Raw genomic sequence first — 16,770 nt, 5'->3', positions numbered from 1 at the left:
TACCAATACCAATCAATTTTTAAATAGATTTTTTTATTTTATTTTATTCTTGGGACAACATGGACAATTTTAACTATTATATATATACATATTTATGATATATTTATATTACATTTATAGGCTTAAACAGAACAGAAAATGTATTAACATTATTATATTTGAACTATTTAAACTTTTTATTATTTATTCTAACTATTTATCATTATTTATCATTTATTACCAATTACTGAACATGATTAATGGCTGGATCACCTTAAATTTATAACTGACTTGTGACAAACATCACTCAAGACCATTAAAATAAATGTCGCGTTTAGATTTGTTATTTATTGCAAATTAAATCCAGATGCAATTCGCCTTTTTTCATGGAAACTGAACAATAAAATCACGTATCTTTTTTTCCTTTTTTATTTATTTATTTATTTATTTTTTACTTTAGATTCGGTATTTTTATGTGAGGATCGACGTTCTCGATGAAACATCAAATCGGAAGTATCGATACTTTAGGATAGAGGTTGAATCAGTGCCCTTGGTTGCTTGTTTTGCATTACTGTGAAAGTTGTTACATTCATAGTTTCCCCACGTTTCAAAAGTATGTGTGAAACTGTGAAACTTATCGTTAATAATCTTTTAACGCTTTACGTTCAGAAAGAAGGCACGTGAAACTCTTTTTCATTACGTCACCAGCTCCTCCTCTGATTGGCTATTGACGGGGCCGCGCGACCAGCGAGGCGGAAGTCCTCAGCATTATTCCGCAAAACAGACTTCCGCTCGAGACTAGTTCAGAGAGAGAAAACTAGATCCTTTAAAACGGCACAACGGTAAGTGGTTTATGTCATTGTATAAAGAAAAAACTACAATATAGCCAGTTGCCGCAGACTTTGGATGTAATCTGAAATTAACAAAGGTATTTTCTCCCGCATTGGATCAGGACAAACTAGTGTGGATGTAATGAATTGAGAATCCGACAGCCTCGACCTGCTAGTGCTTTCATCATTGTCTGTGTTTGGACAATGTGAATTATTCATTCCCCCCCCGAGATGTCATCAAAGTAACATATTTAACGATGTTAGAGCTGCATTGGCCTGTTAATGTGGCCTTTGGTCACTTCGCTTTAGCTAGAGATACAGGTTTGTTTGAGAACTGTCAAGTGATCAGCAGAGACCTTTCATGTTTATGTGTTTTTGTGCCATTTAGCTGGTGTTTTTATCGCAAGGAACTGTACAGTACACTCATAGCAGGAATTGTCCACCTGGATCAGTGCAAATAACACAAATGCAATTAACCATATAGTCACGTATAGTTAGGCTAGCAAAATAAATAGGCTTAAGGAATATTCCGGGTTCAATACAAGTTAAAGTTGCTCTAAGTAAGTTTTTGCTAATTAAAAAAGTTTTACACATAAAGACATGAATAGCATTTTTTAGAAATATGTTGAAAAATATGTACACTCAGTGAGATGAAGACTACAGTCACATCAGACACCCTATAAAAGCTGTTTAATTTTACATGGAGCGGGTCGCCCCCTCATGGGCGGTGCCATGTTGACAACACATGACACTGTGTCATGCAATGGTCACCAGTGGTAACAATGATGGTACGGTATTGATAAACAGGAGTGTGATCCACCAGACAGTTCAAACAGAATGAGTAAAAGTGGAAAGATAAAATGTCCAAACAAGAGGTCCCCGCTGGAGTGATTAAACAGCTACGACCTGCAGCTCTCACAGATCACGGATAAATCATTTCACACGGGACGCGGCAAGCGGTGGAATCGCTGTATGGCTGCCGCTTTCTCTAGTAGAGGAAGCGTTTTGTGCAGTCAAGGTGTTGCTAGTGTCATGATTTCAGGGGTGGCAAGAACTCGCAAGGTCACCTACACGCACACCAACAGCAGTGGCAGGATTTTGGGTGTACGAGCACAGCCTGCGCACTGCTTGCAAAACCACCTGCGATTTGCCGCTTTCCGCATGCCTCTCATTTAAAATGAACTAGACACTCGTGCTTGCCGCGTCCTGTGTAAAAACATGCGCAAATGCGAGCACAAAGCAGTGTCTGGTCACAGTCCGTTGCACAATAATGCGCGGACATTCGTTTGGATTGGATAGAAGAATGTCCATTATAGGGATGTGTGTAATATGAGACAGATAAAAACACCAATTAAAAGTAACAAAGCAGATCATAAACAAACACTTTTGATAAGAAGCGACAGCACTCCAGGATGATAGGTGTCAGTATAGAGTCCAAAACTGCAAACTACTTCTGGGACCAATTGGACGAGTAAAAGCCAGCTAAATTCTTGCTAAAATCTTACTTAGTGCACCTTTAAGCTCAATCAACAGCATTTGTGGCATAATGTTGCCACAAAAAATGATTTCAACTTGCCTGTTGTTTATTTAAAAAACAAACAAAAAATAAACAAAAAAGGGTTTGTGTTTGAAAGTGAATGGGGCCAGTCCATTAACGCTACAGTATTCAAAAATATAGCCACAAGATGCAAACATTATACATGTTAGCATGATTTTAGTGTGATATAATCATTTACTAACATTTTCTGTGTACAGTTATATCCAATACCGGAATTATAGGGTTTTGTTGTAATATTGGATATACGTAACTTTACTCAGATAAGGTTAGCAAGTGATTTTATCACACTTAAATAATGTTAACAATGTTTATGTCTTGCGGCTATACTTTTGAAACTATCGCTGTTTACGAATATCCATACTTCCATACTATATACAGTAGTATGCCAAAAACAGTATGCCAATGGAGTAGTATGTCCGAGTCCATATTATTGATTAAACAGTAAGCAAGAAATACCGGATGACCTACTGTTTCCGGTGAGATTCTGAAGTGCAGATCGACTGGACACTTTATGATTCCATAATCCCTCGAGAACAGAGATCTCATATTCAAAATGCTGGATTTAAAAGAGCAGCGGAGAACTGCAATTAGGATGGCTCTTCTCAACTACAAGCAAGATATATACCAAGAAATTTGTTTCTTGTGCTTAAATGAAGCTTGTTTAACAAAACCAGAGAAGATTATTTTAGTGGTTGTTGTCATTACATCAGATATTCGGGTCACGGGACAATGCCCAGGACCCCGGATGAAGTATGTCAGAAATCCATTTTTTATGGTAATCGGCATTATTCCACAAATGCAGTTAATTGAGCTGAATTTGTGTTGAACCCGGAATATTACTTTAAAGCTGGAGTGTGTAATGTTTTTGGTGTTCGAAAACCGTAAACACTGTGTCTCTTTGCTATAAAAGTTGCTCTGTTTCTTTTGAGTGTCCCATCCAGTCTGATGCAACAACATTGACTCAACCAGTGGCGTAAGTTTGGGGCAGGACTGTCCAATCAGTCTGTTCGATCAACGAAAGACGGGGAGAGTTTGAAAAAGCAGTTTTAAAACGATGCTTATTTTTGCAATTCCATTTGGTGACACTAGTAAATCAGAAATAGCTCACTTTAGCTTTAAAAGAAGGAGAAAATGTTTCCCACATCTTTTAGTGTTTACGTTAAATAAAAAGTTCTGCGTCCAACCAAACAGTAAAATATTTTGGCTCAAATTAATCTGTCACTTGGTAATATGGCTATTACTAATACAATATTTGTCTGTGTGTGTTTGTCTGGTAAATCACATTCTACTGTGGTTTTATGTATTTACAAAATTGTCCTTTTTCCTATTCAGCCTTAATAATTTTGAATATTGTTGAGCTTAAGACGCAGTCAAGCATACCTTCAAATGGTGAAATTCCACGGGCGAAGAAGGCGTGGGTGAATGTTGAGCGCATGTGAAATAAGCGGAAAAAAAAAACTGCCAAGCAGCCTCTTTTTATGCTACACTTTATACTCTAGGAGAATGAAGTTAAAAAAAAAATGTGGTATTAACAATATCAATCCTCACATAAAAATATAGATTCTGTAGATTTTTTTTTAACAAGTGATCTTATTATTTAGATAACATGAATATATATTAAAAAAAATTCCCCAATTTGGAATGCCCAATTCCCAATGTGCTTTTAAGTCCTCGTGGTCGCGTAGTGATTCACATCAGTCCGGGTGGCAGAGGACGAATCTCAGTTGCCTCCGCGTCTGAGACCGTCAACCCGCGTATCTTATCACGTGGCTTGTTGAGCGCATTGCCACAGAGACATAGCGCATGTGGAGGCTTCATGCCATCCACTGCGGCAACCACGCTCAACTCGCCACGCGCCCCACTGGGAACGAATCACATTATAGTGACCACGAGGAGTTTACCGCATGTGACTCTACCCTCCCTAGCAACTGGGCCAATTTGGTTGCTTAGGAGACCTGACTGGAGTCTCTCAGCACGCCCTGGGAATCGAACTAGCGAGCTAGCGAACTCCAGGGGTGGTAGCCAGTGTATTTTACCACTGAGCTACCCAGGCCCCTTTAGATAACATGAATATTAATGCATCTCATAAGCTTCGAAGTGGAAAAAAAGAATTATATGCGTGAATAGTTGCATGACACCGGAACTGTTAAATGCTAAAATACACTAGCAGTCAGACGGCGCTCACCTTTTCAGTCAAAGCACTCGTTCAAAGAGGGTAATGACAGAAAAGCAGCATTTACACTAAGTTATGACAAACCTAGATGTGACATTTATTATAATGGGCTTGTTTGACAATTTTTACAGGTTTATTTAAATTCAGAGTTGTTAAAACATTGATAATGATCTTTAATCCTCGTTGATAAATGATACCCTTATGAAAACTACCCATGGATTTACTGTAGTAATATTGTATTAACCATGACTAGTAACCACGACTGTAGTAACCATGTTTTCTTTCTTTTTGGCAGTAACCAAGGCTTTGATACAATTAACCATGGTTTTACTACAGCATTACTGTAGTATCCATATGGTAACTTGGTTTTAGTAATAGTAACCATATAATAATATCTATGGTTAATTTTGAGGTTTTATATGTGGCTTATACTAATTTTTAAAGGGTAAACAAAGCAGCCTAATCATTTTCTGTTTAGGCCATTAATATATAAAAAAATTTAGTAATAATTAAGTTACTCATTTTATCCAAAGAATTCTTAAAAATTCAATTTAATAGAGGTATCGGTATTGATATCGGCGATATTGGCCTAAAAGTACTTGGTATCAGATCGAAAAGAAAATAAGTGATATTGCCCATCCCTAGCGATTTCCGCTGTCAAAGTTCACCAAACTTGAAACCCTTGAGGGGAAACTCTTTGCCACCAGAAGTCCATCGCGTGAAATGCACAACTGTGTGGATTCCCATTGAGATGACCGTACTTTGCCTGCAGAATTTCGCTGTGCAAAGGTATGTGTGACTGCGCCTTTATGCAGCTATGTAATATTATTAGATTTCATGTTTGAGACGGTCTTGCTACTTTATTATGATAAAAAATGTTGGAACGGACTAAAGTCACTACTCAACATCCACTGTAAAATCTAGGTCCTGAAGCAAAACTAGTTGCGAAACAATGTATCTACAGTATAATACAATTCCAGAGCAATACGTTTTTTTCCCGCTATTAATAGCTATTGCAGTTATTAATAAGAGGTAGACCGATTTATTGGTTTTACCGATTAATCGTACCAATAGTTGCTTTTTGGAACTATCGGTTATCAGAAAAAAATATATGCCAGTAGTTGCCAATATTTTATTTTCATTTTCCCTTTTTTTCTTATTCCTTATCAGTCAACCATGTGGTGAAATATATACATACAAAACTTTCATCTGGTGAGTGTAAAAAGCTTAATTTGGTAAATACTCACATATAGAGAATTGTAACGGAGCCAAATCTCTATAATTTCAAAATAAAAGCCCCCAGTGTATTTCGGGCTTGTTTAAAGTAAAAAATTCCCAAGTTATGCACCAAATCTTCATTTCTTTGTTTATTTTGGGGATTTTGTTGCACAATAAACTGCTTTTCGTCTGTGCCCCTCATAGTAAGGAAAGAATAAGATATTTTTTATTATTATATAGATCGATTTTAAAGAACCATTGGCTGATTAATCGGTTATCTGCCTTTTCCACCACATTAGTTATCGGTATCTGCAAAATCCACAATCGAAATCCTCTATTATTAATGATTATAGAAGCATGGCACCATCCTCATCATCATCTCGTCTACAGGTGTGTGATGTCAGCTGACAGCAGCAGATGTAGGTTCTCTGGGTTTTCCTTGTGTCACTGCGGGCATGGCGGAGAATTCTGCAATGAGCAGTGGAGCTCCGATGCGACGGGGGCCCTACATCAGCATTATCACGAATCAGAAAATAAATCTGATGATCCGTGCTGCCATGCTCTTTATGGTGGGCGTATTCTTGGCACTGGTGCTAAACCTGCTACAGGTGCAGCGTAACGTCACTCTTTTCCCTCCTGATGTCATCAGCAGCATTTTCTCATCTGCCTGGTGGGTTCCACCCTGCTGCGGAACAGCTACAGGTAAACGCACATATGTTCACTGTACTAACACATGCTCTGTACTGAAACATATGGAATTAATAAGGAAACAAAAACTTGGGGTATTCAGTCCCGCAAATAAATGTGGTTGTCTCTCCCAACACTGCATAGCATTTGAGATTTATGATGTTTTTTTTGTTTATTATTTATGAGCCATTGAATGCTACTCTTCTTTTTCCAGCATTGATAGGTTTGCTGTATCCTTGTATGGACAGTCGTCTGGGGGAGCCCCATAAACTCAAGAGGGAGTGGTCTAATGTGATGCGCTGTGTGGCCGTCTTTGTGGGCATAAATCATGCCAGTGCTGTATCCTTCTCACACATCTCACATTGCACATTTTATTTTTTATTTGTAACCTTTAACAAAAATCTGTTTTTGAGCTGCTGCTTGTCAGTTGCTGTAGATTATCTCCATTCATGCAGTCAGTCTTAGGATCAATCACTATGTTTACATGGACACCAGAAAGTGGCTTATTGTGAGAAAACAGTGTTACATGCACTATTTAAGCAGCGTACTCTTTCCTTCTTTATACATGCGGCCCGGTCGGTAAGCGGCTTTCTCCACAGCAACGTAATTTTCCCTCGACGCTTGTGTAAATAACACACATGGCATCTGAGGAAGACTTCACTATTTTACTCTCTGTTGTTTCGCTTTATTTCCAGATATTCTAGAGTTGTTGCTGTGTTTGTTTCCTTCACTTTCTTTCACAACCTGCAGCTGAATTGCACTGCAATAGTGGAATTTCCCCTCTTATGTAAAACACCAGGATTTCCCCAATGTATGAGTGCATATACACAAACGTGAAGGATAGTAGATATTTTAAATTGGTGTGTATAAATGGGTAAAGTTTATAGTTTGTGATTTTCCCACTTTACACCCAGAAATGTTGAATTCTTTCCGCTGTGTTGATTTATTGTTGGGCTCCATCCTATGATGTTTGTTATCCCGGTCTGTTCCATCCACGCGCACACTTCAAACGCCCACCAGAATGCTGCTTATGTGTTTACATGGCAACAGTAAGCCGCGTTCTCCGAGAGAAACCTATTTGCGTTAAACTGTGTTCTCTTAATCCCTTAAACACCGTTCCTGTTTACGTGACATTTCAGAATGCCGCTTTCTGCTAAAACCCTGGAATAAACCATTTTCGTAAATGCATATAAACATGGTCAGTGTGAGAGTGTTACAGGATTTCAAAAGTTTCAGAACAGGAGGATAAAAGAAAACTAAAAGAAAAAGATTTTTCTGCAGTGGTATGTTTTACATGTGCAGTTATAATCAAGCTCCGGCGGGTTTTTCGTAGTCGAGCTATAGTCTTCATCTGTCTTTCCAAGTATACATGATAATGCATGACTGAAAATGTGGAGGAAAGATGTCAGCTGAACAAGTGTTAAATATGTATGGTACATGTTGTGCATCAGCTTTGTTTTTCGGAGTTTGTGCACAACGCAGAGGCCAGTTGTGGTGCGATTAATGTGTATACATGCTGGATGAAGCCGAGATACAGTCACAATATCTACAGTAGGTCTTTTAGTTCAACTTTGCTAATTTGGTACAATTTCTGTCTGACTAAACCTTTACGTGACATATAAAAAAGACTCATTATTATTTTAGTTAGACTGAATTCCGAACTTTTAAAGTGCATGTAAACGTTCTGACTGACAGCAGTTCTCAGCACAGTGCACACAAATGATGGTGCTTATTTTGGAGTTCATTTTTGTATGAGTTGTTGCCTTTAACACTGTTGTTATCAGAAGGTGGACTTTGCGAATAACGTGCAGCTGTCACTGACTCTGGCTGCCTTATCTGTTGGCCTGTGGTGGACGTTTGATCGCTCACGCAGTGGTTTTGGGCTGGGAGTCGTCATTGCAATACTCGCTACACTGGCCACTCAGCTACTGGTTTACAATGGAGTCTTTCAGTAAGTTTTGTCATACACCAACACACTACAAACATCTACTGCTCACACCATTTGTACTTTATTGTAAATATGTGTGCAGATATACCTCTCCTGACTTCCTGTACATTCGGTCCTGGCTGCCATGTATCTTCTTTGCGGGTGTGATAACTGTGGGGAATATCGGAAGGCAACTAGCTCTGGTAAACTCTCACACATGCTCACTCACATAAACATACTCTTCCCAATCCTAATGACAGGGTTCCCACGGTCATGGGAAAACCAGGAAATAAATGGGAATTTGTGTATTTTAATTTCTATGCCTGGAATGCCTGGAAAAGAAATGAATAAAAAGGCATTGAAATTTCTATTGTGTAAATAATTTTTTTTTTTAGTTATGCTCAGTTGTAAAAAAAAAAAAAAAAATCACCAGCTAGAAGTTGCTCAGTATCTTGGGGTTTTGCATTTATCATAAGGCCATCACTCTGACAGAAATAGTGCATTTTTAATTAGAAAACGTTACTATTAAGATTAGGGCAGTCAATCGGTTAACATTTTTAATTGAATTAATTACATGATACAGTATAATGATTAATTAATTGAATTAATCACATTTTATCGCATATCAATATTTGCCCAAAAAGGCCCCCAGATAATTGAATATATAATAATCAACATAATTATGAATAATATAATAGGTATGTGCAAAACTACCAATTTTCAAAATCGACTTGTCGGTGGGTTGTCTGAATGACTAGTCGGTGTTAAGAATCCAATGAAAGTTTAATTAGGCTCCGTTATGTTCACGTGACTTTGATCAGATGAATGTCATTGCACAAAACTATCAAAGTAAGAAATGTAACAAATAAGAAAGGCTTCTATAGAGTGCAACAGTCTTTTTCCAGAAGTACAAATCTGTTATTGATGATATATGTTTCCATTGAAGCCATCAGTCTGTGTTATTTCAACTTCATTGTTTAAAAATCGTGTTTATTAGTAGAATTCATGGGGAACAACTACATTACCCATGGTGCAGCAGAGAAAGATCCACCAATCAGAGAACTGTGGCCAAGAAAGCCTGCCAAACAAGCCTGGAAACGACCGCCCACGCTCATGATGCACTGTGAATTATGCGAATGAGTCGGTCTCCCTTCACCCTCAAACTACTTATTTATTTGTACATATCGGAATATTTTGCAATAAACATACTGTAAACTATATTGTTTCTTATAATCAACCATCTAAAATCAATAGTTGGATATATTCCCCTTGTTTTTTGTTCAATTACATCATTCATGGGATTGTAGTTTGTACCCTCATGAAAAACGGTATGTACACATTCTTGTATTTTTGTCTTTTTGTCCGATTTTCAAATACGCTTTTGCTTCAAAAGAAAGTTTGTGATGTGATTCTCCTTGGAGCTGGTTGGTTTGGTTAATGGCTTACAACTATTTTATGAAGGATTTTATTAGTCAGTGGAAGAAATTAATGGAAAACAAAATACATTAAGAACCCAGATGCTGAATAAATGGACGGGGCACTGTTATGCTCTTTTTGAGAAGAGCAAATTTAAAATAGGCGGTCCATGGTCCGTTTGCATACATTCCACAATTGTCTATTTTTTCACAAGCTATACATGTTTCCAAACATTGTCTAATATCACCTGTTACACCACTCAAACCTTCAAAGAAACATTGTATATAGCTCAGTTGTGAATAAAATCACCTCCGATTAGGCAATACAAGTGGTAGCCACGAAAAGATATTTAACATTTTTTATTGAGCAGTGTGTGCCACAGACATTCATGCACGACAAAGCAGCAGGATTCTCACAAACAAGTGTGGAAAGTGGTGCCGCTTGGATAGCCACCTCTGTTCTGCCACCTCTCTCCCACTGAAAATGAACAGAGAGCTTGAGATTACCATGTAAAACCACCTTTACCTGTATAACTGGAGTTGGGTTGACTACCTCCTGCTCACTGCAACTCGCTTAAACATGTTGAAGGTGGTACTTCAAGCTTCAATTGCTCCGTCTGTAGGAAACTTCCTTAATGTACACTCGGGATGTGATTGTGTTATTTTTTTTCAACGCATTATTTTTTTATATAATTAATCACACTGAATTAACATGTTAAATCGACAGTCTTATTAAAAATGCATCTTGGGGGGGCCTGGGTAGCTCAGCGAGTATTGACGATGACTACCACTCCTGGAGTCGCAAGTTCGAATCCAGGGCGTGCTGAGTGACTCCAGCCAGGTCTCCTAAGCAACCAAATTGGCCCGGTTGCTAGGGAGGGTAGAATCACATGGGGTAAGCTCCTCGTGGTCGCTATAATGTGTGGTTCTCGCTCTCGGTGGGGCGCATGGTGAGTTGTGCGTGGATGCCGCAGAGAATAGCGTGGGCCTCCACACGCACTATGTCTCCGCGGTAACGCGCACAACAAGCCACGTGATAAGATGCGCGGATTGACGGTCTCAGACACGGACTCAGATTCGTCCTCCGCCACCCGGATTGAGGCAAGTCACTACGCCACCACAAGGACTTAGAGCACATTGGGAATTGGGCATTCCAAATTGGGGTGAAAAGGGGAGGGGGAAAAAAAGCGTCTTGGATGAAGACTTTCACAGAGCTCATCACAATGCATTCTTGGATTGCCATATTCTATGGTCCTTTCTTGAACTTCAGCAAAACAGGGTATCATGTAAGGTGGCATAATTTTTGCTGTTTGAAATAGTGTTCACATTGAGAGTTAACTTATTATGATGCCTAAAAATGTTGCCTGGATGGGCAGATCACTAGGTTTTAAACAGCGCTTTAGAGTATATTGTTTAAGTATATATTTTTTTCTTCCTACAGTATGAGTACAAAGTCAGTCAGGAAAAGACCCATCTGGATTAATGGAGAAGCCTCTGCCCACATCAGGAAATCCAGGATGAAGAAGCATGGGATCAACCGAGAGCACAATGACTATCAGAGTGATCCATTGCTAAGAGGGGCTTCGCTGTGTTTGAGGATGGGACAGTATTATAATTAATGCCTGAGGATATGTTCTTTGCACATCAGGTTTTCAGAGTGTGCAACGGCAGGATATAAAATCAATTACACACTTGTACCATCTGCACCAGCGCTAAAACGCTATTGGCTACAGTAAAGTGCCAAACTGACTATGACTGGTCAAAATGCATGACTGTCCTTCACTCATAAGTGAGGATAATATATTGACTAAATATTTAGACACACTACCATTGCCACCTCCATCCTCTGTGATGGGTGAAGGAGTGTCATCTGGATGCAGCACCACCATCGGTTCTCATTTTTCGATGTTTCATACAGAAAATTGAGCAGTAAAGGGGACAATAGAGTATTATGAAAGGGCACCTGGTTCTTAGTGAGGGATCATTTACATGTCACTACATAAAGGGCAGCTCACTTCTGCTGTGTCTGTAATCCACCACCAGAAGGCATCAGAGCACAGTTGACTCCCACCTCACACCATATTCTACAACAGACTAACCAACATGCAGTAACCTCTTAGCTGTTACTCACCAGCATGTGTTCATTAGCTAAAGGATTGGTGTTTACTACTGCTTTAATTAGTTTATTACATACTTAAAAGTGATTGCATTTCTTGTAATAACCAGATAAGTCCCTGCCAGACCCGAATAATTCCTCAGTTCTGACTGAATGAAGCATTCCTTAGCTTTAGAGATCACTTTATACTAAGTCATATATAAAGAGTTGTTTTGACATCAGAATAAAATCTAAATTATTTTGACAAACAGTGACATTCCGTTGATTTTTACCAAAGCCTTAACAGATCGAGCTTGGAATTAAAAGAACATTTAAACTGTCAGACCACCGTCTGTGCACTGGTTTTGGATAAATTAAGGGAAATTACTATTATCTCTTATTTCAAGGAAAATTGTATGAAAATAGTGAATAGTCAGCAAAATTTATCAAGTGTTACAGTGGGTTAAAACAATTGTAGACTCGCAGGAACTGTTCTAAAGTTAATTTGTGATCGTCTGAAAGCATGTTGGGATGTATTTTCAATCTACAATCTATATTTAATCACACTGTTTTTGGAAGTTAAGTTGGAAGTTTTGGAAGAGGTTAGGCTACTTGTTATTGATATTACATCTGCATTATTAAAAGAGACTTTCTTTGAAATGTATTGATGATCTGTTCTTGTGTGTTTAATGTTATAATAGTTTGTGTATGTAGTGTTTTTCTGTTTCTTTCAGCTTTTATGCCAAGGTTGACAGTTTTTAAGTCTGCAGGACTTTCGCAATTGGGGGAACAGCCTAATTGGGGATCTGGACTCATAACAGGGCAACAGTTGCATATTTAAAATGTTTACTTGCAGTATGTACACTTGCCTCATAGGCTTTTATTGTGCACTACCAACTGTGGGATGAGTCAAAAATGATTTTCTGCAGCAATCAACTGTATGCACAGATACTGTCAATAGACCCAAAATAGTCCCTTATTTTCATAGAGAGGCAACCCACAAACCTGAGGGGTTCTATTAAGCTTGTAGTCCTGCTCTTACACCAGGCTGGCCTAAAGCAGGCCCCTTTGTCATCAAGGGAAAGTGTCCCATGAGGTTGGTGTACTGAACATGTCTTACTAAATTTCTTGATATACCAAATACAATAAATAAAGGTTGAAGTTTTCTTTAGAGAATTGATTTGAATTGATATTAAGATAAATGTTTTATTGCATAATGATTCTCACTGCCTTATGCACCCAAACATCCAAGTAGTTATATATAGTCTTATTAAAACCTTTTCCACACTCACTAGTATATTTAATTTGTTTACTTACAATGTCCAACAGTGTATGTGCATACGTCACAACATATTTGTGTCTTTTTTTTTTTTTCTGAATGTCATAATTCCCAGCACAGTGTCATTTCCAGCACATCTTAAATTCTGTATTGTGTTTATTAGAATTCTGTGGCGGAAATGACGCTGATGGAAATAACATTAAAAAAATTTTTTTTTTAAATAAAAAGCCCAACTTTCTAAGACTAATTTCTAGCTAACATTTTATGGATCCTCAATACACACAATTTAATAATTTTTTGACACTTTTTATTTATTTTTATTTTTTTTTACATAATTTGGCAAAATTGCAGCCTGATTGAAAAAAGATGCCCAATTAAAAATATGCTCACAGGTGATATTTGTTTAGAATTTTCTTTGTTTTCTTCAAACATCTATTGTCTCATATTTCATCTCAAGCATGCTTTTCGCTGATACTTTTATCAAAGTTAGCATACTAAAATAAAAAAATAAAAAACTTTTTTAGGTTCATAATTGTTTGGTGTGGTGAAAAAACAGTGAAACAGTTGTACATTTGGAAAAATGTATATAATAATTTTCACACAATAATATTCATTTTGCCAAAATTGTTTATTTCACTCTTTCTTATGATTATCATAATTTGTAACGTAATTGTATTTTACAATGGATGTTTGTCTGGACAAGGCTGACACAGTAAAATCTACTTGGATCAGAATGGAAAATGCTAATAAAAACAAAAAGGAGTTATTTGTAAATTCTGTTTGTAAAGATGATTGCAACATGCTACAAAACAGTTTGTAAAATCACCATTTCTTCTAATAACACTTATTAAGTATTTGGGCACTGAAGACACAAGTTTAAGTTTAGCAAGCCGAATTTTCCCCCATTCATCCATTATACAGGTCTTCAGCTGTGCAGCTGTACGGGGTCTTCGTTGCCGTATTGTGTGCTTCGTAATGCAGATCAGGACTGCATTTCCCAAAAGCATTGCAAGCTTAAGTTGATCTTAGAGACCATTGGAACCAATGGTTTCTACGATCTACTTTGGCTTACGATGCTTTTGGGAAACACAGCCCAGGACTGCAGGCAGATGAATCTAGTACCCGCACTCTCAGTTTACGCAGACATGCACTTGTAATCTGGGCAGTATGTGGTTTGGCGTTGTCCTGCTGGAAAACCACTTCTGAATGTGCGTGATCTCCGATCACTTAGACGTAAAGTAAACCGTCTTATAAACCGTCATGCGTCTGTAATGGATATCATGACATGGGCTTGGGATTACTTTAGTAAATCTTTGTTAGTCAACACCATTTGCCGCTGCATCCACAGATGCAAGTTAAGACTTTACTATGCAAAGGAGAAGCCATACATCAACACTGTCTTGAAGTGCTGCTGATTTCTCTGGGTTTGGTCTCAACTGAGATGGAAAGTAGAACAGTGGAATCGTGTTTTGTGCTCCGACGATTCCACATTTCAAATAGTTTTTGAAAAAAAATGTCTTGTTCTCTGGGCCAAAGAGGAAAAGGACCATCCGAGCTGTTATCAGAGTCAGGTCCAAAAGCCAGTGTCTGTATGTTATTATAAGAAATGGTGATGTTACACAGTGGTAAACACTTGACTGGCCCAACTTTTTTGGAGTGTGTTGCAATCCTCTGATTTAAAATGAGTGTGTATGTTTAAAAATAATTATTATTAACTTCACATGGTAAAGCATCAAATAATATGTTGTGGTGATTTCAATATAGTACAGGGTGAATAGAATTTACAAATCACTCCTTTTTGTTTTTATTAGGATTTTCCATACTGTCCCAAGGTTTTTGGTGTTGGAGTTGTACCTTCACACAAAACAGCTGGCAGTGAGCAGGGTAGCTCTGGCAGCTTATGTCTGCTGTAACTAGTTAATTGGCATTCTGTATAATAGTTACATTTACATATTTGTCAGATGCTTTAATCCAAAGCAATTTACAGTGCACTTATTACAGGGACAATCCCCCATAGCAACCTGGAGTTAAGTGCCTTGCTCAAGGGCACAATTGTGGTGGCTGTGGGGATTGAACCAGCAACCTTCTGCATACCAGTTCTGTGCTTTAGCCCACTATGTCAGCACCACACAAGTTTTTTTTTTTTTTTTTTTTTACTCATCAGCCTGTTGTGCACATATCCAAGCATATGAGTGTGAGAAAGACTGGTTTGTGTGTGTGATGGGAAATTTAGTGGCTGCTGGCTCCTCCACATCTCAGGAACACTGACTGCTTTAATCCCACAGTTACGGACTGCGTGCATTTAATCAATTAAAACTGTGTCAATCTGTGTGTGGTCTCATGTAACTGCTCAAAGCCTCAACAAATGGTGATCACTAAGTCTCTAGGGAGTGTTATCCAGTAAAAATATTACTTCTGTCGTACACACACACATGCTGCCTCGTTCTATAAAGGTTCATGCAGAAGATCTCTGCTTCTTGCTCTAGTTAATCCATTCTCCTCAGTTCTGTGTGTGAAAGTGTGAACAAACTGCACTCATCCCACTGATCTGAAACAGCTGTGTGCCATATCTCTCTCTCTCTTGCTCTCCTTCACTTTTGAACTCCTTGAAAATTTATAATCTGTTTTAGTTTGCCAATATGAGGAATGTATCAAATTGTTTCCATGAATGAATAAATAAATTATTTTTGTGCTACAAGAAGGCATTCCAAAATTTCCTGGAAATCTGTACATCTGTTTTGGACATGACATCTGTTTTCTGTAGATTTTTGAGCACAACATGACATGATAGATTAAAAAAAAAAAAAAAAAAACACCAGACTCTTTATACTTTTCTTTTTGTGTTTTATATATATATTGTTTCTTTAATGTATCTCTATTTCAATTTGTTATTTTATTTCATTTTATTTTTTATTATGCATATTTTTTTAATGTATTGTTTATTTCAAGATAATGCATCATTTTCTGCATAATAATTTGTCTAAACTTAACAAATTATAAATAGATAATATAAATAAAGAAGATATTCCATGGTACATATTATGTAGAAATATATATATTTTTTTAGAAATAAGCGTAACCCAAGTAATGGGCTAGAAAGTAATTAACTTAATTGAAAGTCACTAACTGTCATTTGACACAAGATTTTAAAATACTATATTGTGAAAAAAGTTTATGCTTAAAATTTTAAAGTCTCTGTATACATAAGTCAGGCATATGAGGTATCATTGGAAAGCTTAGAATCTGAACTTTTCAGAGATAACCACTAAATCACTCCTGCATTTATGTTACTTAAAATAACAAAATAAGGCCTCAAAACATTCGTGTTGAAAATTAGAAAAATACATTATAGGTAATGGGGTAGAAATATTTATATAAAAATAAAAGTCCTTCACATAGCACATAAATGTAGTAAATTGTGTTGCACTAATACCACAGCTTGAAAAATTTTCAAAAGAATCACAAAGTGAAATATGATTTCTGTAAGTCATCAAATACAAATGTTCTTTTAGGCTCTGATAACTGCTGCTGTAAGCCCCAAATGCCTAAAAACTTTATATCTGCTTTTAACTTAGGAAGTTCTCTAACAAATTAGCCACTGTTTACATG

General features: G+C 37.4%; 1 protein-coding gene across 1 annotated transcript; it reads left to right on the top strand.

The window, feature by feature from the left end:
* Window positions 1-744: 744 nt before the first annotated feature.
* insig2 (insulin induced gene 2) lies at window positions 745-12,542 on the top strand. Its single transcript, XM_051709844.1, has 6 exons — window positions 745-821; window positions 6,149-6,460; window positions 6,660-6,784; window positions 8,230-8,396; window positions 8,476-8,575; window positions 11,229-12,542. The coding sequence occupies exons 2-6, from the start codon at window positions 6,214-6,216 to the stop codon at window positions 11,268-11,270; spliced, it is 681 nt and encodes a 226-aa protein (XP_051565804.1). The 5' UTR covers window positions 745-821; window positions 6,149-6,213; the 3' UTR covers window positions 11,271-12,542.
* Window positions 12,543-16,770: the final 4,228 nt, after the last annotated feature.

This window comes from Myxocyprinus asiaticus, chromosome 11, assembly GCF_019703515.2.
Source record: "Myxocyprinus asiaticus isolate MX2 ecotype Aquarium Trade chromosome 11, UBuf_Myxa_2, whole genome shotgun sequence".
NCBI lineage: Eukaryota > Metazoa > Chordata > Actinopteri > Cypriniformes > Catostomidae > Myxocyprinus > Myxocyprinus asiaticus.
Note: the sequence above shows the minus strand (reverse complement) of the source record. Positions and strands in the feature narration are given on the sequence as shown.

Coding starts and splice junctions, on each gene's coding strand:
- insig2 (XM_051709844.1), top strand. CDS start 6,214: ATGGCGGAGAATTCTGCAATGAGCAGTGGAGCTCCGATGCGACGGGGG. Junction 6,461..6,659: donor CTGCTGCGGAACAGCTACAG/GTAAACGCACAT, acceptor TTCTTTTTCCAG/CATTGATAGGTTTGCTGTAT. Junction 6,785..8,229: donor GCATAAATCATGCCAGTGCT/GTATCCTTCTCA, acceptor TGTTGTTATCAG/AAGGTGGACTTTGCGAATAA.